Source organism: Xenopus laevis, chromosome 8L (assembly GCF_017654675.1).
Source record: "Xenopus laevis strain J_2021 chromosome 8L, Xenopus_laevis_v10.1, whole genome shotgun sequence".
Lineage (NCBI taxonomy): Eukaryota > Metazoa > Chordata > Amphibia > Anura > Pipidae > Xenopus > Xenopus laevis.
In genome coordinates, this window is record NC_054385.1 from 134,377,306 (window position 1) to 134,399,235 (window position 21,930).

General features: G+C 50.8%; 1 protein-coding gene across 2 annotated transcripts; it reads left to right on the forward strand.

Annotated features, from left to right (window-relative positions):
• The first annotated feature begins 2,458 nt into the window (after nt 1-2,458).
• On the forward strand, nt 2,459-21,411 carry LOC108699478 (tripartite motif-containing protein 46). Of its 2 annotated transcripts, none has more exons than XM_041573852.1 (10): nt 2,459-2,783; nt 8,650-8,893; nt 12,296-12,639; nt 14,235-14,378; nt 14,678-14,773; nt 14,853-15,106; nt 16,993-17,114; nt 18,699-18,998; nt 19,389-19,686; nt 20,041-21,411. In XM_041573852.1, the coding sequence occupies exons 1-10, from the start codon at nt 2,721-2,723 to the stop codon at nt 20,414-20,416; spliced, it is 2,241 nt and encodes a 746-aa protein (XP_041429786.1). In that variant the 5' UTR covers nt 2,459-2,720; the 3' UTR covers nt 20,417-21,411. The 2 variants fall into 2 exon arrangements, with proteins under 2 accessions (XP_041429786.1, XP_018087065.1); XM_018231576.2 differs by having other exon boundaries at nt 2,470-2,783; nt 20,038-21,411.
• The last annotated feature ends 519 nt before the right edge of the window (nt 21,412-21,930 follow it).

Here is a 21,930-nt window from a genome sequence, read left to right on the forward strand (position 1 = left end):
CCACGTGCCTGTGAATTATAGAATATTTGTGGCCCTTGTATACACGTATCTCTCTGCCTCATCCATAACTCCGGCCTCACACAGGAATTGTAGCGCTAATCCCTCCTGTTTGTCTGTGAGACCTCTCATCACGTGACCAGTGTGAAGAGCAGCAGTAGTCACGTGGGCGGCTGTGGCTGCCCCTCACCCCTCTGCTAGTAAAGCCATAAGGAAAGCACAGTGTGTGTGTCATTAGCAGCTCAGTTAGATCCGTGCTGCAGACTGAACTGATTTATGTGCCGCCATGTATCCACTGCTAATTACATACACACCGTGCTTATACAGGACTGAGGGGCAGCTCTAGCATTACAGCTGCATTTATATTAGCACAGAAAGTTCACTATAACAAACTATCACCTACTGAATTCTGCTTAATACAGGGGAATTAGCAACTCACCCACTGACACCCTGACATTCTCTGTTATATACTGTCCCTTTAATCCCCCTGTCTGTATACTGTCCCCCCTCTCTATTTCCATATCTGTATACTGTCCCCCCCTCTCTCTCTTTCTTTATCTGTATACTGTCCCCCCTCTCTCTTTCCATATCTGTATACTGTCCCCACTCTCTCTTTCCATATCTGTATACTGTCCCCCCTCTCTCTTTCTTTATCTGTATACTGTCCCCCTCTCTCTCTTTCCATATCTGTATACTGTCCCCCCTCTCTCTCTTTCTTTATCTGTATACTGTCCCCCCTCTCTCTCTTTCTTTATCTGTATACTGTCCCCCTCTCTCTTTCCATATCTGTATACTGTCCCCCCTCTCTCTTTCTTTATCTGTATACTGTCCCCCCTATCTCTTTCCATATCTGTATACTGTCCCCCCTCTCTCTTTCTTTATCTGTATACTGTCCCCCCTCTCTCTCTTTCTTTATCTGTATACTGTCCCCCTCTCTCTTTCTTTATCTGTATACTGTCCCCCCTATCTCTTTCCATATCTGTATACTGTCCCCCCTCTCTCTCTTTCTTTAGCTGTATACTGTCCCCCCTCTCTCTTTCCATATCTGTATACTGTCCCCCTCTCTCTCTTTCTTTATCTGTATACTGTCCCCCTCTCTCTTTCCATATCTGTATAATGTCCCCCCTCTCTCTTTCCTTATCTGTATACTGTCCCCCCTCTCTCTTTCTTTATCTGTATACTGTCCCCCCTCTCTCTCTTTCCATATCTGTATACTGTCCCCCTCTCTCTTTCCATATCTGTATACTGTCCCCCCTCTCTCTTTTTTTATCTGTATACTGTCCCCCCTCTCTCTTTCTTTATCTGTATACTTTCCCCCTCTCTCTCTTTCCATATCTGTATACTGTTCCCCCTCTCTTTCTTTATCTGTATACTGTCCCCCCTCTCTCTTTCTTTATTTGTATACTGCCCCCCCTCTCTCTTTCTTTATCTGTGTACTGTCCCCCCTCTCTCTTTCCATATCTGTATACTGTCCCCCTCTCTCTTTTTATTTATCTGTATACTGTTCCCCCTCTCTCTTTCTTTATCTGTATACTGTCCCCCCTCTCTCTTTCCATATCTGTATACTGTCCCCCTCTCTCTCTTTCTTTATCTGTATACTGTCCCCCCTCTCTCTCTTTCCATATCTGTATACTGTCCCCCCGCTCTCTTTCCATATCTGTATACTGTCCCCCCTCTCTCTATTTCTTTATCTGTATACTGCCCCCCCCTCTCTCTTTCCATATCTGTATACTGTCCCCCCCTTTCTCTTTCTTTATCTGTATACTGCCCCCCCTCTCTCTTTCCATATCTGTATACTGTCCCCCTCTCTCTCTTTCCATATCTGTATACTGTTCCCCCTCTCTCTTTCCATAACTGTCCCCCACTCTCTCTTTCTTTATCTGTATACTGTTCCCCCTCTCTCTTTCCATATCTGTATACTGTCCCCCCTCTCTCTCTTTCCATATCTGTATACTGTTCCCCCTCTCTCTTTCCATAACTGTCCCCACTCTCTCTTTCTTTATCTGTATACTGTTCCCCCTCTCTCTTTCCATATCTGTATACTGTCCTCTCTCTCTCTCTCTCTCTCTCTCTCTCTCTCTCTCTCTCTCTCTCTCTCTCTCTCTCTCTCTCTCTTTCTATATCTGTATACTGCCCCCATCTCTCTTTCCATATCTGTATACTGTCCCCTCCCTCTCTATTTCCATATCTGTATACTGTCCCCCCTCTCTCTCTTTTCATATCTGTATACTGTCCCCCCCTCTCTATTTCCATATCTGTTTACTGTCCCCACTCTCTCTCGTTCCATATCTGAATACTGTCCTCTCCCTCTCTATTTCCATATCTGTATACTGTCCCCCCTCTCTCTCTTTCCATATCTGTATACTGTCCCCCCCTCTCTATTTCCATATCTGTATACTGTCCCCCCTCTCTCTCTTTCCATATCTGTATACTGTCCCCCCCCCTCTCTATTTCCATATCTGTATACTGTCCCCACTCTCTCTCGTTCCATATCTGAATACTGTCCCCCCTCTCTCTCTATTTCCATACCTGTATACAGCTCCCCCCCTTCTCTATTCTGCCCCTGTATCCTGACTGTGTGTATATACTAATCCCTTCCCCCAGGTTATATAGAGGCTACTGAGCATGCTCAGTGTATCCCCCCCCACAGACAGAAGAGTCTCCGCACCAGGAATCAGCATCAGTGAGTGTCAGACGGAGGGGAGCGAGTGGCAGTTAGAGAGATGGCAGATAGAGACGAGCTGCAGGCATTTACCTCTATGATGGACGCCCTGGTCAGGATCAGTGTAAGTGAGACCCCCGTCTGTCTGTCTGTGAGGGGTTTGTCACCTGTATGGGACATCTGTCTGACTGCTGGGGGGGGGATTAGTGTAAGGTCCTGGGTTTGTCTGTCTGTGGTTATTATAGGGGTCTCTATGGCTGTGTATGGGGGAGGGGTGGGAATAAATGGGGGTCTGTATGAAATGAATGGCTTGTGTGACATATCACTGCTGTGTGCAGGCGAGGGGGCTGCTGGGAGTTGCAGGGAGTATCGAGTACATAAGGGCAGCATGTGACACAGAGGGGCTGATTATACCAATAGTAGGGGGGCAGTGTAGGAATGGGCAGTTGCTTTATGGGGGGCTGCAGGGTTATCAGGGGCAGACAGGTGGGATTCCAGTACAATATCTGGAGGGTGAGGGGCACTTGGGCTACTGGGGTCTCTCCCTGCTGTTTGTGCATCACAGACTCCCAGCTGTCTCTCAACCTGCAGCACATCCCTGGGGTTACCATGGCAACCGCATCCTACATTTTCCAGGACAAACTCTCCTCCCTGTATTAATAGGCAGCGATCTGCAGCCCAAGCCCCTCCCCCACGCACCCCCTGCCCCTCACCCAGGAACAATATGGCAGCCAGGAAAGGCAGCAAGGTGAGTGCGGGGAGAGGGGCACAGGGTGCTCAGGGGGCACAGAGACCTTATTCCAGTACAAAGCAGGTGGGTCACACTTAGGGGGTGATAAGGAGACAATGCACTAAATGTGCTGATATCACAATCGCTCATCAGCTTCATATTTACACTGCACTCGGCACTGGCACCTGCTGATAATACCCACCTGCTGTACTCGATTGGACCTGGCAGGGTATTGGGGTGAGGGAGAGGTGGGTGCCAGTATGAGTGACCTGGAAGAGATATTGGGGTGAGGGAGAGGTGGGTGCCAGTGTAAGTGACCTGGAAGAGATATTGGGGTGAGGGAGACATGGGTGCTAGTGTGAGTGACCTGGAAGAGATATTGGGGTGAGGGAGAGGTGGGTGCCATTGTGAGTGACCTGGAATCAATATTGGGATGAGGGAGTGGTGGGTGCCAGTGTGAGTGACCTGGAAGAGATATTGGGGCGAGGGAGAGGTGGGTGCCAGTGTGAGTGACCTGGAAGAGATATTGGGGCGAGGGAGAGGTGGGTGCCAGTGTAAGTGACCTGGAAGAGATATTGGGGCGAGGGAGAGGTGGGTGCCAGTGTAAGTGACCTGGAAGAGATATTGGGGCGAGGGAGAGGTGGGTGCCAGTGTAAGTGACCTGGCAGAGATATTGGGGTGAGGAAGAGGTGGGTGCCAGTGTGAGTGACCTGGAAGAGATATTGGGGTGAGGGAGAGGTGGGTGCCAGTGTGAGTGACCTGGAAGAGATATTGGGGTGAGGGAGAGGTGGGTGCCAGTGTAAGTGACCTGGAAGAGATATTGGGGTGAGGGAGAGGTGGGTGCCAGTGTGAGTGACCTGGAAGAGATATTGGGGCGAGGGAGAGGTGGGTACCTGTGTGAGTGACCTGGAAGAGATATTGGGGTGAGGGAGAGGTGGGTGCCATTGTGAGTGACCTGGAATCAATATTGGGATGAGGGAGTGGTGGGTGCCAGTGTAAGTGACCTGGCAGAGATATTGGGGCGAGGGAGAGGTGGGTGCCAGTGTAAGTGACCTGGCAGAGATATTGGGATGAGGGAGTGGTGGGTGCCAGTGTGAGTGACCTGGAAGAGATATTGGGGCGAGGGAGAGGTGGGTGCCAGTGTGAGTGACCTGGAAGAGATATTGGGGCGAGGGAGAGGTGGGTGCCAGTGTAAGTGACCTGGAAGAGATATTGGGGCGAGGGAGAGGTGGGTGCCAGTGTAAGTGACCTGGAAGAGATATTGGGGCGAGGGAGAGGTGGGTGCCAGTGTAAGTGACCTGGCAGAGATATTGGGGTGAGGAAGAGGTGGGTGCCAGTGTGAGTGACCTGGAAGAGATATTGGGGTGAGGGAGAGGTGGGTACCAGTGTGAATGACCTGGAAGAGATATTGGGGTGAGGGAGAGGTGGGTGCCAGTGTAAGTGACCTGGCAGAGATATTGGGGTAAGGAAGAGGTGGGTACCAGTGTGAGTGACCTGGAAGAGATATTGGGGTGAGGGAGAGGTGGGTGCCAGTGTAAGTGACCTGGCAGAGATATTGGGGTGAGGAAGAGGTGGGTGCCAGTGTGAGTGACCTGGAAGAGATATTGGGGCGAGGAAGAGGTGGGTGCCAGTGTAAGTGACCTGGCAGAGATATTGGGGTGAGGAAGAGGTGGGTACCAGTGTTTATGACCTGGAAGAGATATTGGGGCGAGGAAGAGGTGGGTGCCAGTGTGAGTGACCTGGAATCGATATTGGGGTGAGGAAGAGGTGGGTGCCATTGTGAGTGACCTGGAAGAGATATTGGGGTGAGGGAGAGGTGGGTGCCATTGTGAGTGACCTGGAATCGATATTGGGGTGAGGAAGAGGTGGGTGCCATTGTGAGTGACCTGGAATCGATATTGGGGTGAGGGAGAGGTGGGTACCAGTGTGAGTGACCTGGAAGAGATATTGGGGTGAGGGAGAGGTGGGTGCCATTGTGAGTGACCTGGAATCGATATTGGGGTGAGGGAGTGGTGGGTGCCAGTGTAAGTGACCTGGCAGAGATATTGGAGTGAGGAAGAAGTGGGTGCCAGTGTGAGTGACCTGGAATCGATATTGGGGTGAGGAAGAGGTGGGTGCCAGTGTGAGTGACCTGGAAGAGATATTGGGGCGAGGAAGAGGTGGGTACCAGTGTGAATGACCTGGAAGAGATATTGGGGTGAGGAAGAGGTGGGTACCAGTGTGAATGACCTGGAAGAGATATTGGGGTGAGGGAGAAGTGGGTGCCATTGTGAGTGACCTGGCAGGGGAATTGGGATGAGGGAGACATGGGTGCTAGTGTGAGTGACCTGGAAGAGATATTGGGGTGAGGGAGAGGTGGGTGCTAGTGTGAGTGACCTGGAAGAGATATTGGGGTGAGGGAGAGGTGGGTACCAGTGTGAATGACCTGGAAGAGATATTGGGGTGAGGGAGAAGTGGGTGCCATTGTGAGTGACCTGGCAGGGGAATTGGGATGAGGGAGACATGGGTGCTAGTGTGAGTGACCTGGAAGAGATATTGGGGTGAGGGAGAGGTGGGTGCTAGTGTGAGTGACCTGGAAGAGATATTGGGGTGAGGGAGAGGTGGGTGCCAGTGTGAGTGACCTGGAAGAGATATTGGGGTGAGGGAGAGGTGGGTACCAGTGTGAATGACCTGGAAGAGATATTGGGATGAGGGAGAGGTGGGTGCCAGTGTGAGTGACCTGGAAGAGATATTGGGGGTGAGGGAGAGGTGGGTGCCAGTGTGAGTGACCTGGAAGAGATATTGGGGTGAGGGAGAGGTGGGAACCAGTGTGAGTGACCTAGAATCGATATTGGGGTGAGGGAGAGGTGGGTACCAGTGTGAGTGACCTGGAAGAGATATTGGGGTGAGGGAGACATGGGTGCTAGTGTGAGTGACCTGGAAGAGATATTGGGGTGAGGGAGAGGTGGGTGCCATTGTGAGTGACCTGGAAGAGATATTGGGGTGAGGGAGAGGTGGGTGCCAGTGTGAATGACCTGGAAGAGATATTGGGGTGAGGGAGAGGTGGGTGCTAGTGTGAGTGACCTGGAATCGATATTGGGGTGAGGAAGAGGTGGGTGGCAGTGTGAGTGACCTGGAATCGATATTGGGGTGAGGAAGAGGTGGGTGCCATTGTGAGTGACCTGGAAGAGATATTGGGGTGAGGGAGAGGTGGGTGCCATTGTGAGTGACCTGGAATCGATATTGGGGTGAGGGAGTGGTGGGTGCCAGTGTAAGTGACCTGGCAGAGATATTGGGGTGAGGAAGAGGTCGGTGCCAGTGTGAGTGACCTGGAATCGATATTGGGGTGAGGAAGAGGTGGGTGCCATTGTGAGGGACCTGGAAGAGATATTGGGGTGAGGGAGAGGTGGGTACCAGTGTGAGTGACCTGGAAGAGATATTGGGGTGAGGGAGAGGTGGGTGCCAGTGTAAGTGACCTGGCAGAGATATTGGGGTGAGGAAGAGGTGGGTGCCAGTGTGAGTGACCTGGAATCGATATTGAGGTGAGGAAGAGGTGGGTGCCAGTGTGAGTGACCTGGCAGGGGAATTGGGATGAGGGAGACATGGGTGCTAGTGTGAGTGACCTGGAAGAGATATTGGGGTGAGGGAGAGGTGGGTGCTAGTGTGAGTGACCTGGAAGAGATATTGGGGTGAGGGAGAGTTGGGTGCCAGTGTGAGTGACCTGGAAGAGATATTGGGGTGAGGGAGAGGTGGGTACCAGTGTGAGTGACCTGGAAGAGATATTGGGATGAGGGGAGAGGTGGGTGCCAGTGTGAGTGACCTGGAAGAGATATTGGGGTGAGGGAGAGGTGGGTACCAGTGTGAGTGACCTGGAATTGATATTGGGGTGAGGGAGAGGTAGGTGCCAGTGTGAGTGACCTGGAAGAGATATTGGGATGAGAGAGAGGTGGGTGCCAGTGTGAGTGACCTGGAAGAGATATTGGGATGAGAGAGAGGTGGGTGCCAGTGTGAGTGACCTGGAAGAGATATTGGGGTGAGGGAGAGGTGGGTACCTGTGTGAGTGACCTGGAAGAGATTTTGGGGTGAGGGAGACATGGGTGCTAGTGTGAGTGACCTGGAAGAGATATTGGGGTGAGGGAGAGGTGGGTGCCAGTGTGAGTGACCTGGAAGAGATATTGAGGTGAGGGAGAGGTGGGTGCCAGTGTGAGTGACCTGGAAGAGATATTGGAGTGAGGGAGAGGTGGGTACCTGTGTGAGTGACCTGGAAGAGATTTTGGGGTGAGGAAGAGGTGGGTGCCAGTGTGAGTGACCTGGAAGAGATATTGGGGTGAGGGAGAGGTGGGTACCAGTGTGAATGACCTGGAAGAGATATCGGGGTGAGGGAGAGGTGGGTACCAGTGTGAGTGACCTGGAAGAGATATTGGGGTGAGGGAGAGGTGGGTACCTGTGTGAGTGACCTGGAAGAGATTTTGGGGTGAGGGAGACATGGGTGCTAGTGTGAGTGACCTGGAAGAGATATTGGGGTGAGGGAGAGGTGGGTGCCAGTGTGAGTGACCTGGAAGAGATATTGAGGTGAGGGAGAGGTGGGTGCCAGTGTGAGTGACCTGGAAGAGATTTTGGGGTGAGGGAGAGGTGGGTACCTGTGTGAGTGACCTGGAAGAGATTTTGGGGTGAGGGAGACATGGGTACTAGTGTGAGTGACCTGGAAGAGATATTGGGGTGAGGGAGAGGTGGGTGCCATTGTGAGTGACCTGGAAGAGATATTGGAGTGAGGGAGAGGTGGGTACCTGTGTGAGTGACCTGGAAGAGATTTTGGGGTGAGGGAGACATGGGTACTAGTGTGAGTGACCTGGAAGAGATATTGGGGTGAGGGAGAGGTGGGTGCCATTGTGAGTGACCTGGAAGAGATATTGGGGTGAGGGAGAGGTGGGTACCAGTGTGAGTGACCTGGAAGAGATATTGGGGTGAGGGAGAGGTGGGTGCCAGTGTGAGTGACCTGGAAGAGATATTGGGGTGATGGAAAGGTGGGTGCCAGTGTGTGTGGTATAACCACACCCAGCATTTTGGCAGTGACATCATCCTGGTTGTTTGGGGGTGGGATTAAGGATTTAAGGGACTGTGATAGAGCTTTGGGGAAGGGGAATATTAAAGTCAGATTGGGGGCACATGAGGAAGGAAGGTTGGGGGTACATGGGGAGGTTGAGGTGGAAGACTGGAATGTAGGTGGGGGATAAAGGGGAAGTTGACATGCTCTACTTATTTCTCTCCCCTCTTCCCATAGACTAGTATGAAGAACATGGAGCGTGAGCTCTTGTGCCCAGTGTGTAAGGAGATGTACAAACACCCACTCATCCTGCCCTGCAAGCACAATGTGTGCCAGGTGTGTGCCAGTGAGATCCTGCTGCAGAGGGGGTACATCTGTGACCCCAACTCAGAGCCCAACTCCCCCGCCTCCTCTCCTGTGACACGGAGCCCCCGTATGGGAAGGAGGGTGGTGCCCAAACAGGAGCGTCTCCTCAAACAAGGTGGGTGTCTCTTCACTGTGAGAATTTGTAGAAGGGCAGATGCTGTTCCTCTTGGATATGGGGCAAATACTGAGTGTTGCATGAGGTCCCCCAAATATCTAATACTATGGTGGGGCCAGTAGAGAAAGTGTAGGAGTTGCAGTAAGTCCATGTTACCCCAAAGTGGTCGTTGGGGGGGTGCTTGAGCAATGGGAGAGACATGTGAGAGCTTTGTGTGGGTTGGTGAGGGTCGTTGGGAGTGGAGCTGTGTTTGGGGGGTCACTATGGGAAGGGGATCAGGAATACCTTGGCTTGGAGTATTTGGGTCGTGGATAAAGTGTAAGTAGCCAATCTGTGAGGCTCAATAGTGGAAGTGGGGTGGGCTATGGGGGGCACACAGTTTAGTCCAGGCCACTCTAGGGGGGGGGCGATTATTTCGTATGAAGGGTGGGAGGGTTTGATTGAGTTGTTTTCGGAATAGAAATGAAATATAAATATATATAGGAATCTGGGGAGGTAGATCAGTTTTATTATGTTTATTGGACCCCAGAAGGAGAGCGGCAGTTTGGACCACTGACAGTTGAGCAGTGAGGGTGGGGAGTAGCGGGTCACCATTGAGTGCAGTGTATTTATTGGGGGCTACAGTTACGCCTGCCAAAATATTTTAATTGGTCGGCCCACTTCAAAGGTATGTGTGAGGGGGGGACAGAGGTTCAGAAGAGTATTGACTCCTCCCAGTGAAATCGGAGAAGTGGAAAAAGTTGCGCAGCAGTTGCAGTAAAGCAGTTAAAGACTCCATGGGGTCAATGAGGTCCATCAGTAGATCATCTGCATCTAGAGACACTTTATGTTCCCTTGTGAGACCTCTGATCCAAACTGAATTCCTAATCCACAAGAGCAAAAGGTATCAGTGATATTGGGGAGCCCTGTCCATAGAGAATGAAGGGGGTGATCCCGGTCACTTGGACAGGAATGTTGGCCAAAGCCAACTGAGATGTCCCACAGGTCGAAGGCTTGAGCTGACTGTAGAGAGGCCACCACTCTGGAGCTTGTTGTGAATTACATTAATATCAATGGATCTCCTGGGCATGAAACCTGATTGGTCAGGCTGTACAAGGTCAGGAACCAACCCCTGGAGCCGCGCTGCTAGGACCAATATTTTGGCATCAGTGTTGAGGACTGGGGAGGAATGAGGAGCAGAGGGAGGATTTTTGGCTGGTGTCAATTAGAGCCTCAGCAAAGGACACAGGTCAGGAACAGGCACCGTAGGGCGCTGAAGAGTTTGGAGGGAAAGTCTTCTGACTCTTCAACTTGGGGCAATAGTTCTATAGGGGCAAAAGTCAGGTCAGATCTTCAGAGGGGTTTCTGTGTAAAGGACCACAGGAGAACTCGCTTGTTGAGGGATTATTTCGGAGGCAGTTTTCTATGAAATTCTACAGATTTTTCAGGCAGGCCTACGACGCACCCGTTATTTCATTGAATCCTCCATTATGTCAAGTGCAGTTTTGGGGTTGGTACTTAATAGTGACGATGTTATTTGGGAGGGGACAGACCGTGTCCTCTAAAGGGGAAGGCTTCAGCCTCAATCCTCACTGGTGCCTTCTCTTTCCTAAATGGTGGAGGGAGGAGTCTACTTTGGTCTCGTCCAATGGTGTCGCTGTAGCAGTGCGACTCTCAAGGTTGGAGTTCACTAGCTGCTCCCAACTGTCCCGTTTTTAGAAGGAAGTCCCTCTTTTGACAGCTCAACCCGCAGTCCCTCGTTTGTACTGGAAAGTCCCTCTTTTCTCTGCACAGCCAGAAAAAGAAACAAAGTTTCTAACTTAATTGGCTTTTGGCAGAGAGCCCAGAATAGCCACAGCTGCAAATAAGATACTTTTGTAACAATTTTGAGATAAGCAAATAAGTAATTGTAACAATATAAGATAACAGGTCCCTTGGGAGAAGTCAGACTCACAGCTTAAAGGGCAATTCACCTTCAGCAAAACTGTAATAACTGAAAAAAAAACCACAGAAATATGTACAAACTTTTATTGCCTGCCAAATTTTTTAAAATGAACATGGTAATTAGGGGGCGTGGCCACAAAATGGGCGTGGTCAAAAAGATTTCACCATACTACGTGCTCCAACTTTTTTGTACTTCTTTTTATTTCCAAAATGTTGGGAGGTGTGCCGTTACCCCCACTCCTGTCTCTGGGCAAGGAGGTGCTCCCCCATGTAGCAACACACTGTCAGTAGCAGCACCCCCGGCACCATGCCATGCGAGGATGTGGGCATAGGGAAGGACAACTCCTTTAGGGAATGAGGCTTTTTATTGTCACATGGCAACTTCAACATCACAGAGAGTCCTGAGTCCTGAGAGTCTAGTTGGTAGCCAGCCGGCCTGTGAGTGATGCCAGGGTTGGGCACTGCTACTACTGGGCACTGGAACTGGTTACAGCCCGGCAGTCTCTGGGATGTTCCATGTATATAAAAACAATTTGGTAGCCACCTTTGTAAGCCAGAAAGGGAACAGCCCGTGTCGTAAATGCAGAACAGGGTTTGATTCTTTCTGCCAATCACAAACGCAGCTTCCAGAATGGACCAATCACATGGCATCCCAGGTGGGCTGCAATTGAGCCCTGAATCATGATAGGGCCAATCACAGCTAATACTGCTGGACCAATGAGGTGCCACTTGCTGAGTGTGCCCAGTTTAGTCTGCGTGTAGAACCCAGACAGGTCACAAACAAATGTATCGTATCACAGGGGGTCCTGGATTTGTTTGCCCCACAGTGGGGTCAGATACCCCGGGATGGGGACTGGCTACACTAAATACTAAACAGAGAGGGTAAGGGCAGAGACACCCGCTGCTATTCCGGGACATTAGTTGCCCAGCGACAAATCGCTTCTTCTTCGGGCGACTAATCTCCCCAAACTGCATTCCCGCTGACTGACTAGTAAATTGCTGGCGGGATGGCATGCTTCGTTTTCCAAAGTCGCCCGAATTTGCCTCACGAGGAAACTGTAAAAGGATAAAGCTCAGTGGGCAGTGCTTGCAGGAGATATTGTTTAGGTCTTCATCATAGGGGTCCCCCCAGCCCCCCACTTGCTAGTTTTGCACTGCAGCATGTGTATATGCAGAGTGATAGAGAGAGTTACCAGCAGTGAGTGCAAGCTCTGTGGTACAGTTCCCGTATACTGATATAACTGGCTGTGCAGAAGAGTGGTGCCCCCGGCACATTATATTGGGCAGTGACTATAGGTTGTGCCCCAGTGTCAGTACAAAGTGTCAGGCGAGGGCATTCCCTGATTTTACTGCCATGTGGCTACAAACTCACGGCTCCTTGTGCCCAGGGCTAAATCACGGTGCCCACATCTGTGCCCATAATATGCAATTGGTTTGAGTTCCCAGCATGCATCAGTATTTGCCCTTCTCTCTCCCCAGGCTTTGGCACGTACCCTGGCAGAAAGAGGGGCGCTAGCCACCCCCCGACCGTGCTCTTCCCGTGCCCCCCGTGCCAGTGTGATGTGGATCTCGGGGAGAGGGGTCTGGGGAACCTGTTCCGGAACCTGACGCTGGAGCGGGTGGTGGAGCGCTACCGACAGACCGTCAACATCAGCTCGGCCATCATGTGCCAGTTCTGCAAGCCCCCCCAGCTGGAGGCCACCAAGGGCTGCACCGAGTGTCGGGCCACTTTCTGTAACGAATGCTTCAAACTCTATCACCCCTGGGGCACCCAGAAAGCTCAGCACGAGCCCACCCCACCCACCCTCACCTTCAAGCCCAAGGTAAGTGCAGCACCTGCTCCGGCCAATCACATTCCTCTCTCTGTCTGTCAGTCAAACACAAGACCCCTAACATTTCCCTTTCCATGAAATTCCCCTGAAACTGAGACCCGCCCACTGGGTATTAATAAGGCCAGGGCCGGATGCTGATTGGATCCTGTCAGCAGCAGGAAATACTTCCCAGAATTCCTTCTGCTTTGCATTTAAAAGAGGAATGAATGTCCTCAATCCAATGGTTTTTGAGTTCATCAGGGCAGGGCATAAGCAGCCAATCAGCTTTCAGAGTAGTAACTGAATCCCCTCTAAAAACCTTCCCCTGGGCAGTTAGTATGTTTATAAACCTTTGCCCACTAGAGAGCAGACCATGGGAAAGAGAACAGCCCAGGAGCAGGAAGTACAGAGAATCAGAGCTCTGTACCTGGGTAAGTACTGGGGGAGATTCACTTACCCAGGGGGAGGTTCCTGTCTGACCATGGGAAAGAGAACAGCCCAGGAGCAGGAAGTACAGAGAATCAGAGCTCTGTACCTGGGTAAGTACTGGGGGAGATTGGATTCACTTACCCAGGGGGAGGTTCCTGTCTGACCATGGGAAAGAGAACAGCCCAGGAGCAGGAAGTACAGAGAATCAGAGCTCTGTACCTGGGTAAGTACTGGGGGAGATTCACTTACCCAGGGGGAAGTCCTGTCTGACCATGGGAAAGAGAACAGCCCAGGAGCAGGAAGTACAGAGAATCAGAGCTCTGTACCTGGGTAAGTACTGGGGGAGATTGGATTCACTTACCCAGGGGGAGGTTCCTGTCTGACCATGGGAAAGAGAACAGCCCAGGAGCAGGAAGTACTGAGAATCAGAGCTCTGTACCTGGGTAAGTACTGGGGGAGATTGGATTCACTTACCCAGGGGGAGGTTCCTGTCTGACCATGGGAAAGAGAACAGCCCAGGAGCAGGAAGTACAGAGAATCAGAGCTCTGTACCTGGGTAAGTACTGGGGGAGATTGGATTCACTTACCCAGGGGAGGTTCCTGTCTGACCATGGGAAAGAGAACAGCCCAGGAGCAGGAAGTACAGAGAATCAGAGCTCTGTACCTGGGTAAGTACTGGGGGAGATTGGATTCACTTACCCAGGGGGAGGTTCCTGTCTGACCATGGGAAAGAGAACAGCCCAGGAGCAGGAAGTACAGAGAATCAGAGCTCTGTACCTGGGTAAGTACTGGGGGAGATTGGATTCACTTACCCAGGGGGAGGTTCCTGTCTGACCAAGGGAAAGAGAGCAGCCCAGGAGCAGGAAGTACAGAGAATCAGAGCTCTGTACCTGGGTAAGTACTGGGGGAGATTGGATTCACTTACCCAGGGGGAGGTTCCTGTCTGACCATGGGAAAGAGAGCAGCCCAGGAGCAGGAAGTACAGAGAATCAGAGCTCTGTACCTGGGTAAGTACTGGGGGAGATTCACTTACCCAGGGGGAGGTTCCTGTCTGACCATGGGAAAGAGAACAGCCCAGGAGCAGGAAGTACAGAGAATCAGAGCTCTGCATCCAGGGTGGGGGATAATTGATTTGGGGATATTTTAGGGTGCTGATATTTCCCCCTTCCTCCCCTCAGGGCCTGATGTGTCCGGATCACAAGGAGGAGGTGCTGCTTTACTGTAAGACCTGCCAGCGGTTAGTTTGCCAAATCTGCCGAGTTCGCCGGAACCACAATGGGCACAAAATGACCCCCATCGTCAGCGCGTATCAGGCACTGCGGGTAATTCCATATCCAGCGGGAAAACTGCAGCGGGGGTGGGGTCTAACTGGGAGGGGACTAAGTGGAAATCACTGATTGGTGGATGGAAAGGCACAGCCCTAATGGGTGGGAGCGAATAGCAGAGGCACAACAGGAAAGGGGTGAAGGTGCTGCTGGGAGGATAATAGTAGGGGATACTAACAGGTGGGTGATAAGGTGCCAGTGGGTGGGCAGTTGGTATAGAGACAATAATGAAAGGGTGTCAGTGGGTGCAACTAGTTCCTTCTCTTTGTGACCCCCCACATTTGTCTCGCCGGCAGGACAAGCTGAACAAAAGCCTCTCGTACATACTGGGGAGTCAGCACATTGTGCAGGGGCAGATCAGTGACCTGGAGGAGAGCATGAGACAGACTGAGGTGAGACCCCCCAATAGCTGATACTATAGCACCCCAGCACCCAATCACCCTGTGCCTGAGTCCTGTCTTCTTCCTGCAGGTGAGTGGAGCGCGGGCGCAGGAGGAGGTGCTGCAACTGATCGGGGCCCTTCGCTCTGCGCTGGAGGAGAAGCAGGCGGCGCTAACTCGGACCATTGTAGAGCGGCAGAAGGAGCGGCACGATGTGCTGGAGGGGCAGGTGTGGGAGCGTCAGGCTCTGCTCGAGAGTTCCGGCCTCGTCTCTTACACCCAGGAGGTGATGAAGGAGACCGACCAGCCTTGCTTTGTGCTGGCGGCCAAACAGATCCATGAACGGTGAGCACAGGCTCCTTTTATGTACTAATGTAGTATGGGAATACTAAGGGACTACTAGAGGGATGTATTATGGGAATAGTAAAGGACTGCTGCATTGAACTACTAGAGGGATGTAGTATGGGAATAGTAAGTGACTCCTGGATTGAACTACTAGAGGGATGTAGTATGGGAATAGTAAGTGACTCCTGGATTGAACTACTAGAGGGATGTAGTATGGGAATAGTAAGTGACTCCTGGATTGAACTACTAGAGGGATGTAGTATGGGAATAGTAAGTGACTCCTGGATTGAACTACTAGAGGGATGTAGTATGGGAATAGTAAGTGACTCCTGGATTGAACTACTAGAGGGATGTAGTATGGGAATAGTAAGTGACTCCTGGATTGAACTACTAGAGGGATGTAGTATGGGAATAGTAAGTGACTCCTGGATTGAACTACTAGAGGGATGTAGTATGGGAATAGTAAGTGACTCCTGGATTGAACTACTAGAGGGATGTAGTATGGGAATAGTAAGTGACTCCTGGATTGAACTACTAGAGGGATGTAGTATGGGAATAGTAAGTGACTCCTGGATTGAACTACTAGAGGGATGTAGTATGGGAATAGTAAGTGACTCCTGGATTGAACTACTAGAGGGATGTAGTATGGGAATAGTAAGTGACTCCTGGATTGAACTACTAGAGGGATGTAGTATGGGAATAGTAAGTGACTCCTGGATTGAACTACTAGAGGGATGTAGTATGGGAATAGTAAGTGACTCCTGGATTGAACTACTAGAGGGATGTAGTATGGGAATAGTAAGTGACTCCTGGATTGAACTACTAGAGGGATGTAGTATGGGAATAGTAAGTGACTCCTGGATTGAACTACTAGAGGGATGTAGTATGGGAATAGTAAGTGACTCCTGGATTGAACTACTAGAGGGATGTAGTATGGGAATAGTAAGTGACTCCTGGATTGAACTACTAGAGGGATGTAGTATGGGAATAGTAAGTGACTCCTGGATTGAACTACTAGAGGGATGTAGTATGGGAATAGTAAGTGACTCCTGGATTGAACTACTAGAGGGATGTAGTATGGGAATAGTAAGTGACTCCTGGATTGAACTACTAGAGGGATGTAGTATGGGAATAGTAAGTGACTCCTGGATTGAACTACTAGAGGGATGTAGTATGGGAATAGTAAGTGACTCCTGGATTGAACTACTAGAGGGATGTAGTATGGAATAGTAAGTGACTCCTGGATTGAACTACTAGAGGATGTAGTATGGGAATAGTAAGTGACTCCTGGATTGAACTACTAGAGGGATGTAGTATGGGAATAGTAAGTGACCCCTGGATTGAACTACTAGAGGGATGTAGTATGGGAATAGTAACTGACTGCTGGATTGAACTACTAGAGGGATGTAGTATGGCAATAGTAACTGACTGTTGGATTGAACTACTAGAGGGCTGTAGTATGGGAATAGTAAGTGACTGTTGGATTGAACTACTAGAGGGATGTAGTATGGGAATAATAAGTGACTCCTGGATTGAACTACTAGAGGGCTGTAGTATGGGAATAGTAAGTGACTGCTGTGCAGAACTAATAGAGGGATGTAGTATGGGAATAGTAAGTGACTCCTGGATTGAAGTACTAGAGGGATGTAGTATGGGAATAGTAACTGACTGCTGGATTGAACTACTAGAGGGATGTAGTATGGGAATAGTAAACGACTGCTGGGTTGAAATACTAGAAAGATATAGTATGTGATTGGTAAACCCTGAGCTGCAGTTCCAAGTAGCAGATGCCTTCTGTTGTACATTGCTGTGGTATATGTTGGTGCTATAAAGATACACATGAGTAACTGTACATGGGGATACTAACAGGAGTCTCTGCCCCCCAGCATGCAGCGAGCAATAGAAGGAGTACAGAGTTTCAGAGCCGCCGATTGTGCCCCGCTGCCCCCATTTAAACTGGACGTTAGTCGTGAGATGAAGTTGCTGACGGATCTGCACTTTGTGAGAGGTAACCCTAGGGTGTGGGTGGGGCAGAAGGTGCAACTGGGGGGTGGGGCTGATTCATGGGTGTCAGTGGGTAGAACTGATGGTGCACCTGTTACGTGTGGTATATCAAAAGCTGCCGTGATGTGGAGTCATTGGGGAAGATCGTTCCTCACATTTGGGAATACACAGGACAGTTGGGTCTGTGCATTTGGGGCAGGTAGAGTAATAACATTATATAGTTGGTACTCATAGGTGTAGGAGGTGCTCCTTACCTCTCCAAACCTTGTCTCATCCCACATTTCACTCATCTCAGACCTGCTTGTCACTCTCTCTGTTTGTAGGATTCTCAGTCCGACCCAGAAGCCAGTGGATGGCAGAGGCAAGTTACTAAAGCCCTTCTCCAAAAACAGAAGTCTCTCAACTGACCCCCAACCTTCAGTAGCCCCACAACTGATCTTCTAGGAGCCTCAAGTGCTACTGAAAGGGCAACACCCGCAACAGTGTTGCCCCAGCACCTTCCTCTTTCCACCATTTTTACTCTTTGACCTTCAAACTTTTAACTCAGTCCCATTGTACCTCCCAATTAGTACTCCTTACCCATGGTACTCCTTACACTCTCTCCAACTGTACTCCCTCCATGGCACATAATACTCCTTATCCTCTCTATGGCCTATGTTACTCCCTATTCCTTGTTCTATCCAAGGCCCTTTGTACTTCCTATCAGTTTTATGATTGATGGTACTCCTTATCCTATGCACGTCCCTAAATACTCCTTGTTCTCTTCATGGCCAATGTTACACCCTTACCCCTATCATGGACCTTTGCCCTCCTTATCCTCTCTATGGCCTTATGCTAATAGGACCCATGGTCATCTCTATCCCTTCCAAGGCCCATAGTCCTCCTTATCCTCTCCAAGGGGCAGGGTCCTCCTTATCCTCTCCATGAACCATGGTACTCTTTATTCTCTCCATGAGCCATGGTCCTCCTTATCCTCTCTAATGCCCATAGTCCTCCTTATCCTCTCCAAGGTCCATGGTACTCTTTATTCTCTCCATGAACCATGGTCCTCCTTATCCTCTCTAATGCCCATAGTCCTCCTTATCCTCTCCAAGGTCCATGGTACTCTTTATTCTCGCTATGAATCATGGTCCTCCCTATCCCCTCCAAGGCCCATAGTCCTCCTTATCCTCTCCAAGGCCCATGGTCCTCCTTATCTTCTCCATGGTCCTCCATGTACTTCCTATGGTACTCGTCCCCTATATGTGCCATGCTTTCTCCATGCCCAGCTTGTCTTTCTCCTGCAGTGTCCATGAGCCCTGGTACCCCTGGCATTGGCATCACTCAGCCCTACCTTTCCTTTCATTTCTCTCCCACCTTCCTGTGCCCACCCTTCTCCCTATCTACTTACCTTTCCAGGCTCTTGGGACTGATTGCAGCCTGCGTGTTCCTGCTTGCTGTCTCACCTGCGATCTGTATTAACAAGATCTCTCTTTTTCTCCTTTCTCTTGGCATGAAATGCTCCTTGTGCCCCTTTTCTACCCGCTTGGCAAGAAGAGACTCATATTTCTCATCATTAACGTATCCCCCTGTTCTTGTCTCCCCCCAGCACCAGATGCCCCTGTCATAGACACACAGCGCACCTACGCATATGACCACATATTCCTAAGCTGGCGTCTGCCCCAGGACTCGGCACCGGCCTGGCACTACACCGTGGAATTCCGTAAGACAGATCCCAAGCACAAGGGCCTCAAACTGTGGCAACGGCAAGAAGAGATCTGGGCGCTCAGTACTGTGTTAGAGGGTCCCGACACAGATAGTGTCTATGTGCTGAGAGTGAAGGGCTACAACAAGGCTGGATATGGGGAATACAGTGAGGACATCTACCTGCACACACCCCCTGCCCAGGGTAAGGGCAATTGTGCTCTGTACTACTGGGGCAAAACTTGGCTCATTTGCATCATTAGGAAACTACTCCTAAGTCAAGTTACTCCAGTTTCATCCAATACTTACCTGGAATAATGGATATTGTACTTCCTACTTCTGGGCTGCTCTCTTTCCCACAGTCAGGCAGGAGGTGGGGCTTGGTTCCTGGGGGAGGTTCCTTTTGGACCATGGGAAAGAGCTGCCCAGGAGTAGGAAGTTCAGAGAGCTCTGTACCTGGATTAGTACTGGTGGAGAGTAGACTGTTTTGATTTAGACTTGAGTAATGCAAAGGGATTGAGGTTTTATTTAGGTACCCCACTTTGGCTCAGGCTTTCCTCATCTCCCATGTTCTCTCTCTCCTGCTGTTCTCCAGTGTTGAACTTCTTCTTGGACAGTAGCTGTGGCTTCCCTCGTGACCGGCTGGTGGTAAGTAAAGACAAGCGGGCAGTGCGCAGTGTGCCCGGAGTTCCCATGCTCTTTGCTGCCGAGAGACTGATGACCAGTTGCCACGTGTCCATGGAGCTGGTTCTGGGAGATGTGGCCATCACACAAGGACAATACTACTGGGAGTGTTCTGTGGACCCCAGCTCTTATGTACTCAAGGTTGGCGTGGGGCAGGAGAGTAAACTGCAGGAGCTATTCCAGATGCCCCAAGATGTGGCCAGCCCCAGGTGAGTGGCAAATGTCCATCTATCTTGGCTTTTGAGCAGGTGTTCCTCAAGTGAGGGACATTACAGGCTGCTAGGGAAAGGACGGGGTAGGAAAGTACAAGGCAGGGGCAAGTTTGGGGCTGAGGGGGGTCATAAAAAAAGTCAGGGAATAGGGGTGGGACAGTGTGTAGATCATGGGGCAGTTCTGAGCCATAACCAGCCAGGAGGGAAGTTTAGAGAAGCTCCAAGTCAATAGAGAAGGTCAGGAGGTGGTAGTTATGATTCAGGATGGGGCAGTGGGCAAGTTTAGAGTAAAGTTGAGCCAGTAAGAAAGTCACTCTCTGTAATCGAATCCTCTTGGTCGCTCCCCAGTAGGTACGATCCTGACAGTGGGCATGATTCCGGGGCAGAAGATGCCACCCTTGACTTGTCTCCTGCTTTCGCCTTCCTGACAATCGGAATGGGGAAGATCCTTCAGCCTCATGGCTCCCCACCCAACTCTAGGGATCCCACCGGTTGCACCATCCCACTGCCCCCACGACTTGGAGTCTGTTTAGACTACGAAAAGGGCCGCGTTGGCTTCTATGATGCTGTGTCTCACCGTAGCCTATGGGAAAGCAGCGTAGACTGCTCCGGCCCTGTGTGCCCCGCCTTCTGCTTTATTGGGGGAGGTGCTCTTCAGCTGCAGGAGCTGGTGTCAATCAAACACGAACGCAAAGTGACAATTGGCGGGTTCACTAAAGCAGAGTGACCCTTGACCTCGCTGGGGTAAAGACTCATTTACTTGCCCCGGCCTGTGGGGGGCACACTTTGCTGCCACGTTGTGCACAATCACGATGAGAAGACCGAGCCGAAAGGCAAGACTCGGAGCTGAGCAAGGGGACGTAGTGGGCGTGGCTAATGCCAGACTGTGAGCCAATGGGCAGAGAGGACTGAGGTGGGGCAGTTGCCCTCTGCCAATGTGAAACTCTATCATCTGTGCCAGTCTCACCCCTCCCTCTGTGCCACCATTTGTCTGGGCTGGACCCACTGCTTGCTGTGCCCCCATTACCCACCCTGTGCCCCTTATATCTCTACCCCTCCTCTGATAGATCTGCCACCTCCTCTGTGCCCCCAATAACTGCCTCATGCCCACTCAGTACCCCCATCCCTGACTTCTCTCCCAGAGACCCCCGTGCCCCCCCTATTCCTCCTGCCCCCTCTGTCCCCCCACATGCCCACCCTTTGTGTTGTGTTAGTGCCCAGAGCAGTGCCACTGTGCCCCCATCACTAACGCTCACAATCATTTTATGCACTTTTTTTAGGGGAAGTTTTTTTGTACAAACAAGTCTTCCTTTTTGTATTGGGCTCAGTGTGTGGCGCCCCCTTGTGTCCTGCCCCCGGGAGGCGCTGAACTGTGACACGCATGCCCCCCCACGCAGGTGTCTAGTAGTAGTTGCACTGCATGTCCGGCTCTGGCTGCCCGAGGGGTAACAGGACCCCCCATTATCCGCTTTATATTTCATTTATTTATTCACCTCTTGGGGCACATTTCCCCCTTTTTTATTGGCCGCTCCACCCGCCCCCACTTATCTCACCTGTAATCACTGGTTGGTGCCACAGGTAACTGCGGGTGTAGGGGGGGGGTTAATATAGCGAAGCTGGGGGGAGAAACCCATGAATGTACAAAGACTGGTCTATAGAGTGAAGCAAAAGTACAGGCTGAAAGGAAGTGACACCAAGAGAAATAAATTTCCAGCACTTGCACAACGTCTCTCTGCTCATTCTCTGTCTCAGACCTGCTCCCAACAGCCGCTCACTGTACCTACTACTCTGGGAGGAAGGGACTGTGCCCAGGAAACAGTCTCCCCCACATACTCAGGCCGTGTGCTTGTGCCAGTGAAAGTGCATCAGAGCCAAGTCTAGTAACCCGTAGCAACCAATTCAACAGCAGTTACTTGTCACATGTTTAGAAGCAAGCGTGTGATTGGTTGCTATGGGTTACTAGATCCTGTGAAGCTCTTACCCCACCAAAGCATTAGGCAGAAAGTACAAGGGGCTTATTTTAACCAATGGAGATGCACCTGAAACCACCCCCCGCCTCCTATTGGCTGTAACATACTGACGGTAGACTAGGGGGCCCCAGAATAACCAATAGGAGCTGAGGCTTCTGCTGCTTCTTGTTATAGAACCAGTAGCAGCTGGAAAGCTCCACTTGTTATTCAGTCTTGTATTATTACACACCAATTAGATTGTAAGCTCTGTGGGTTCCTCTGAATCTCATGG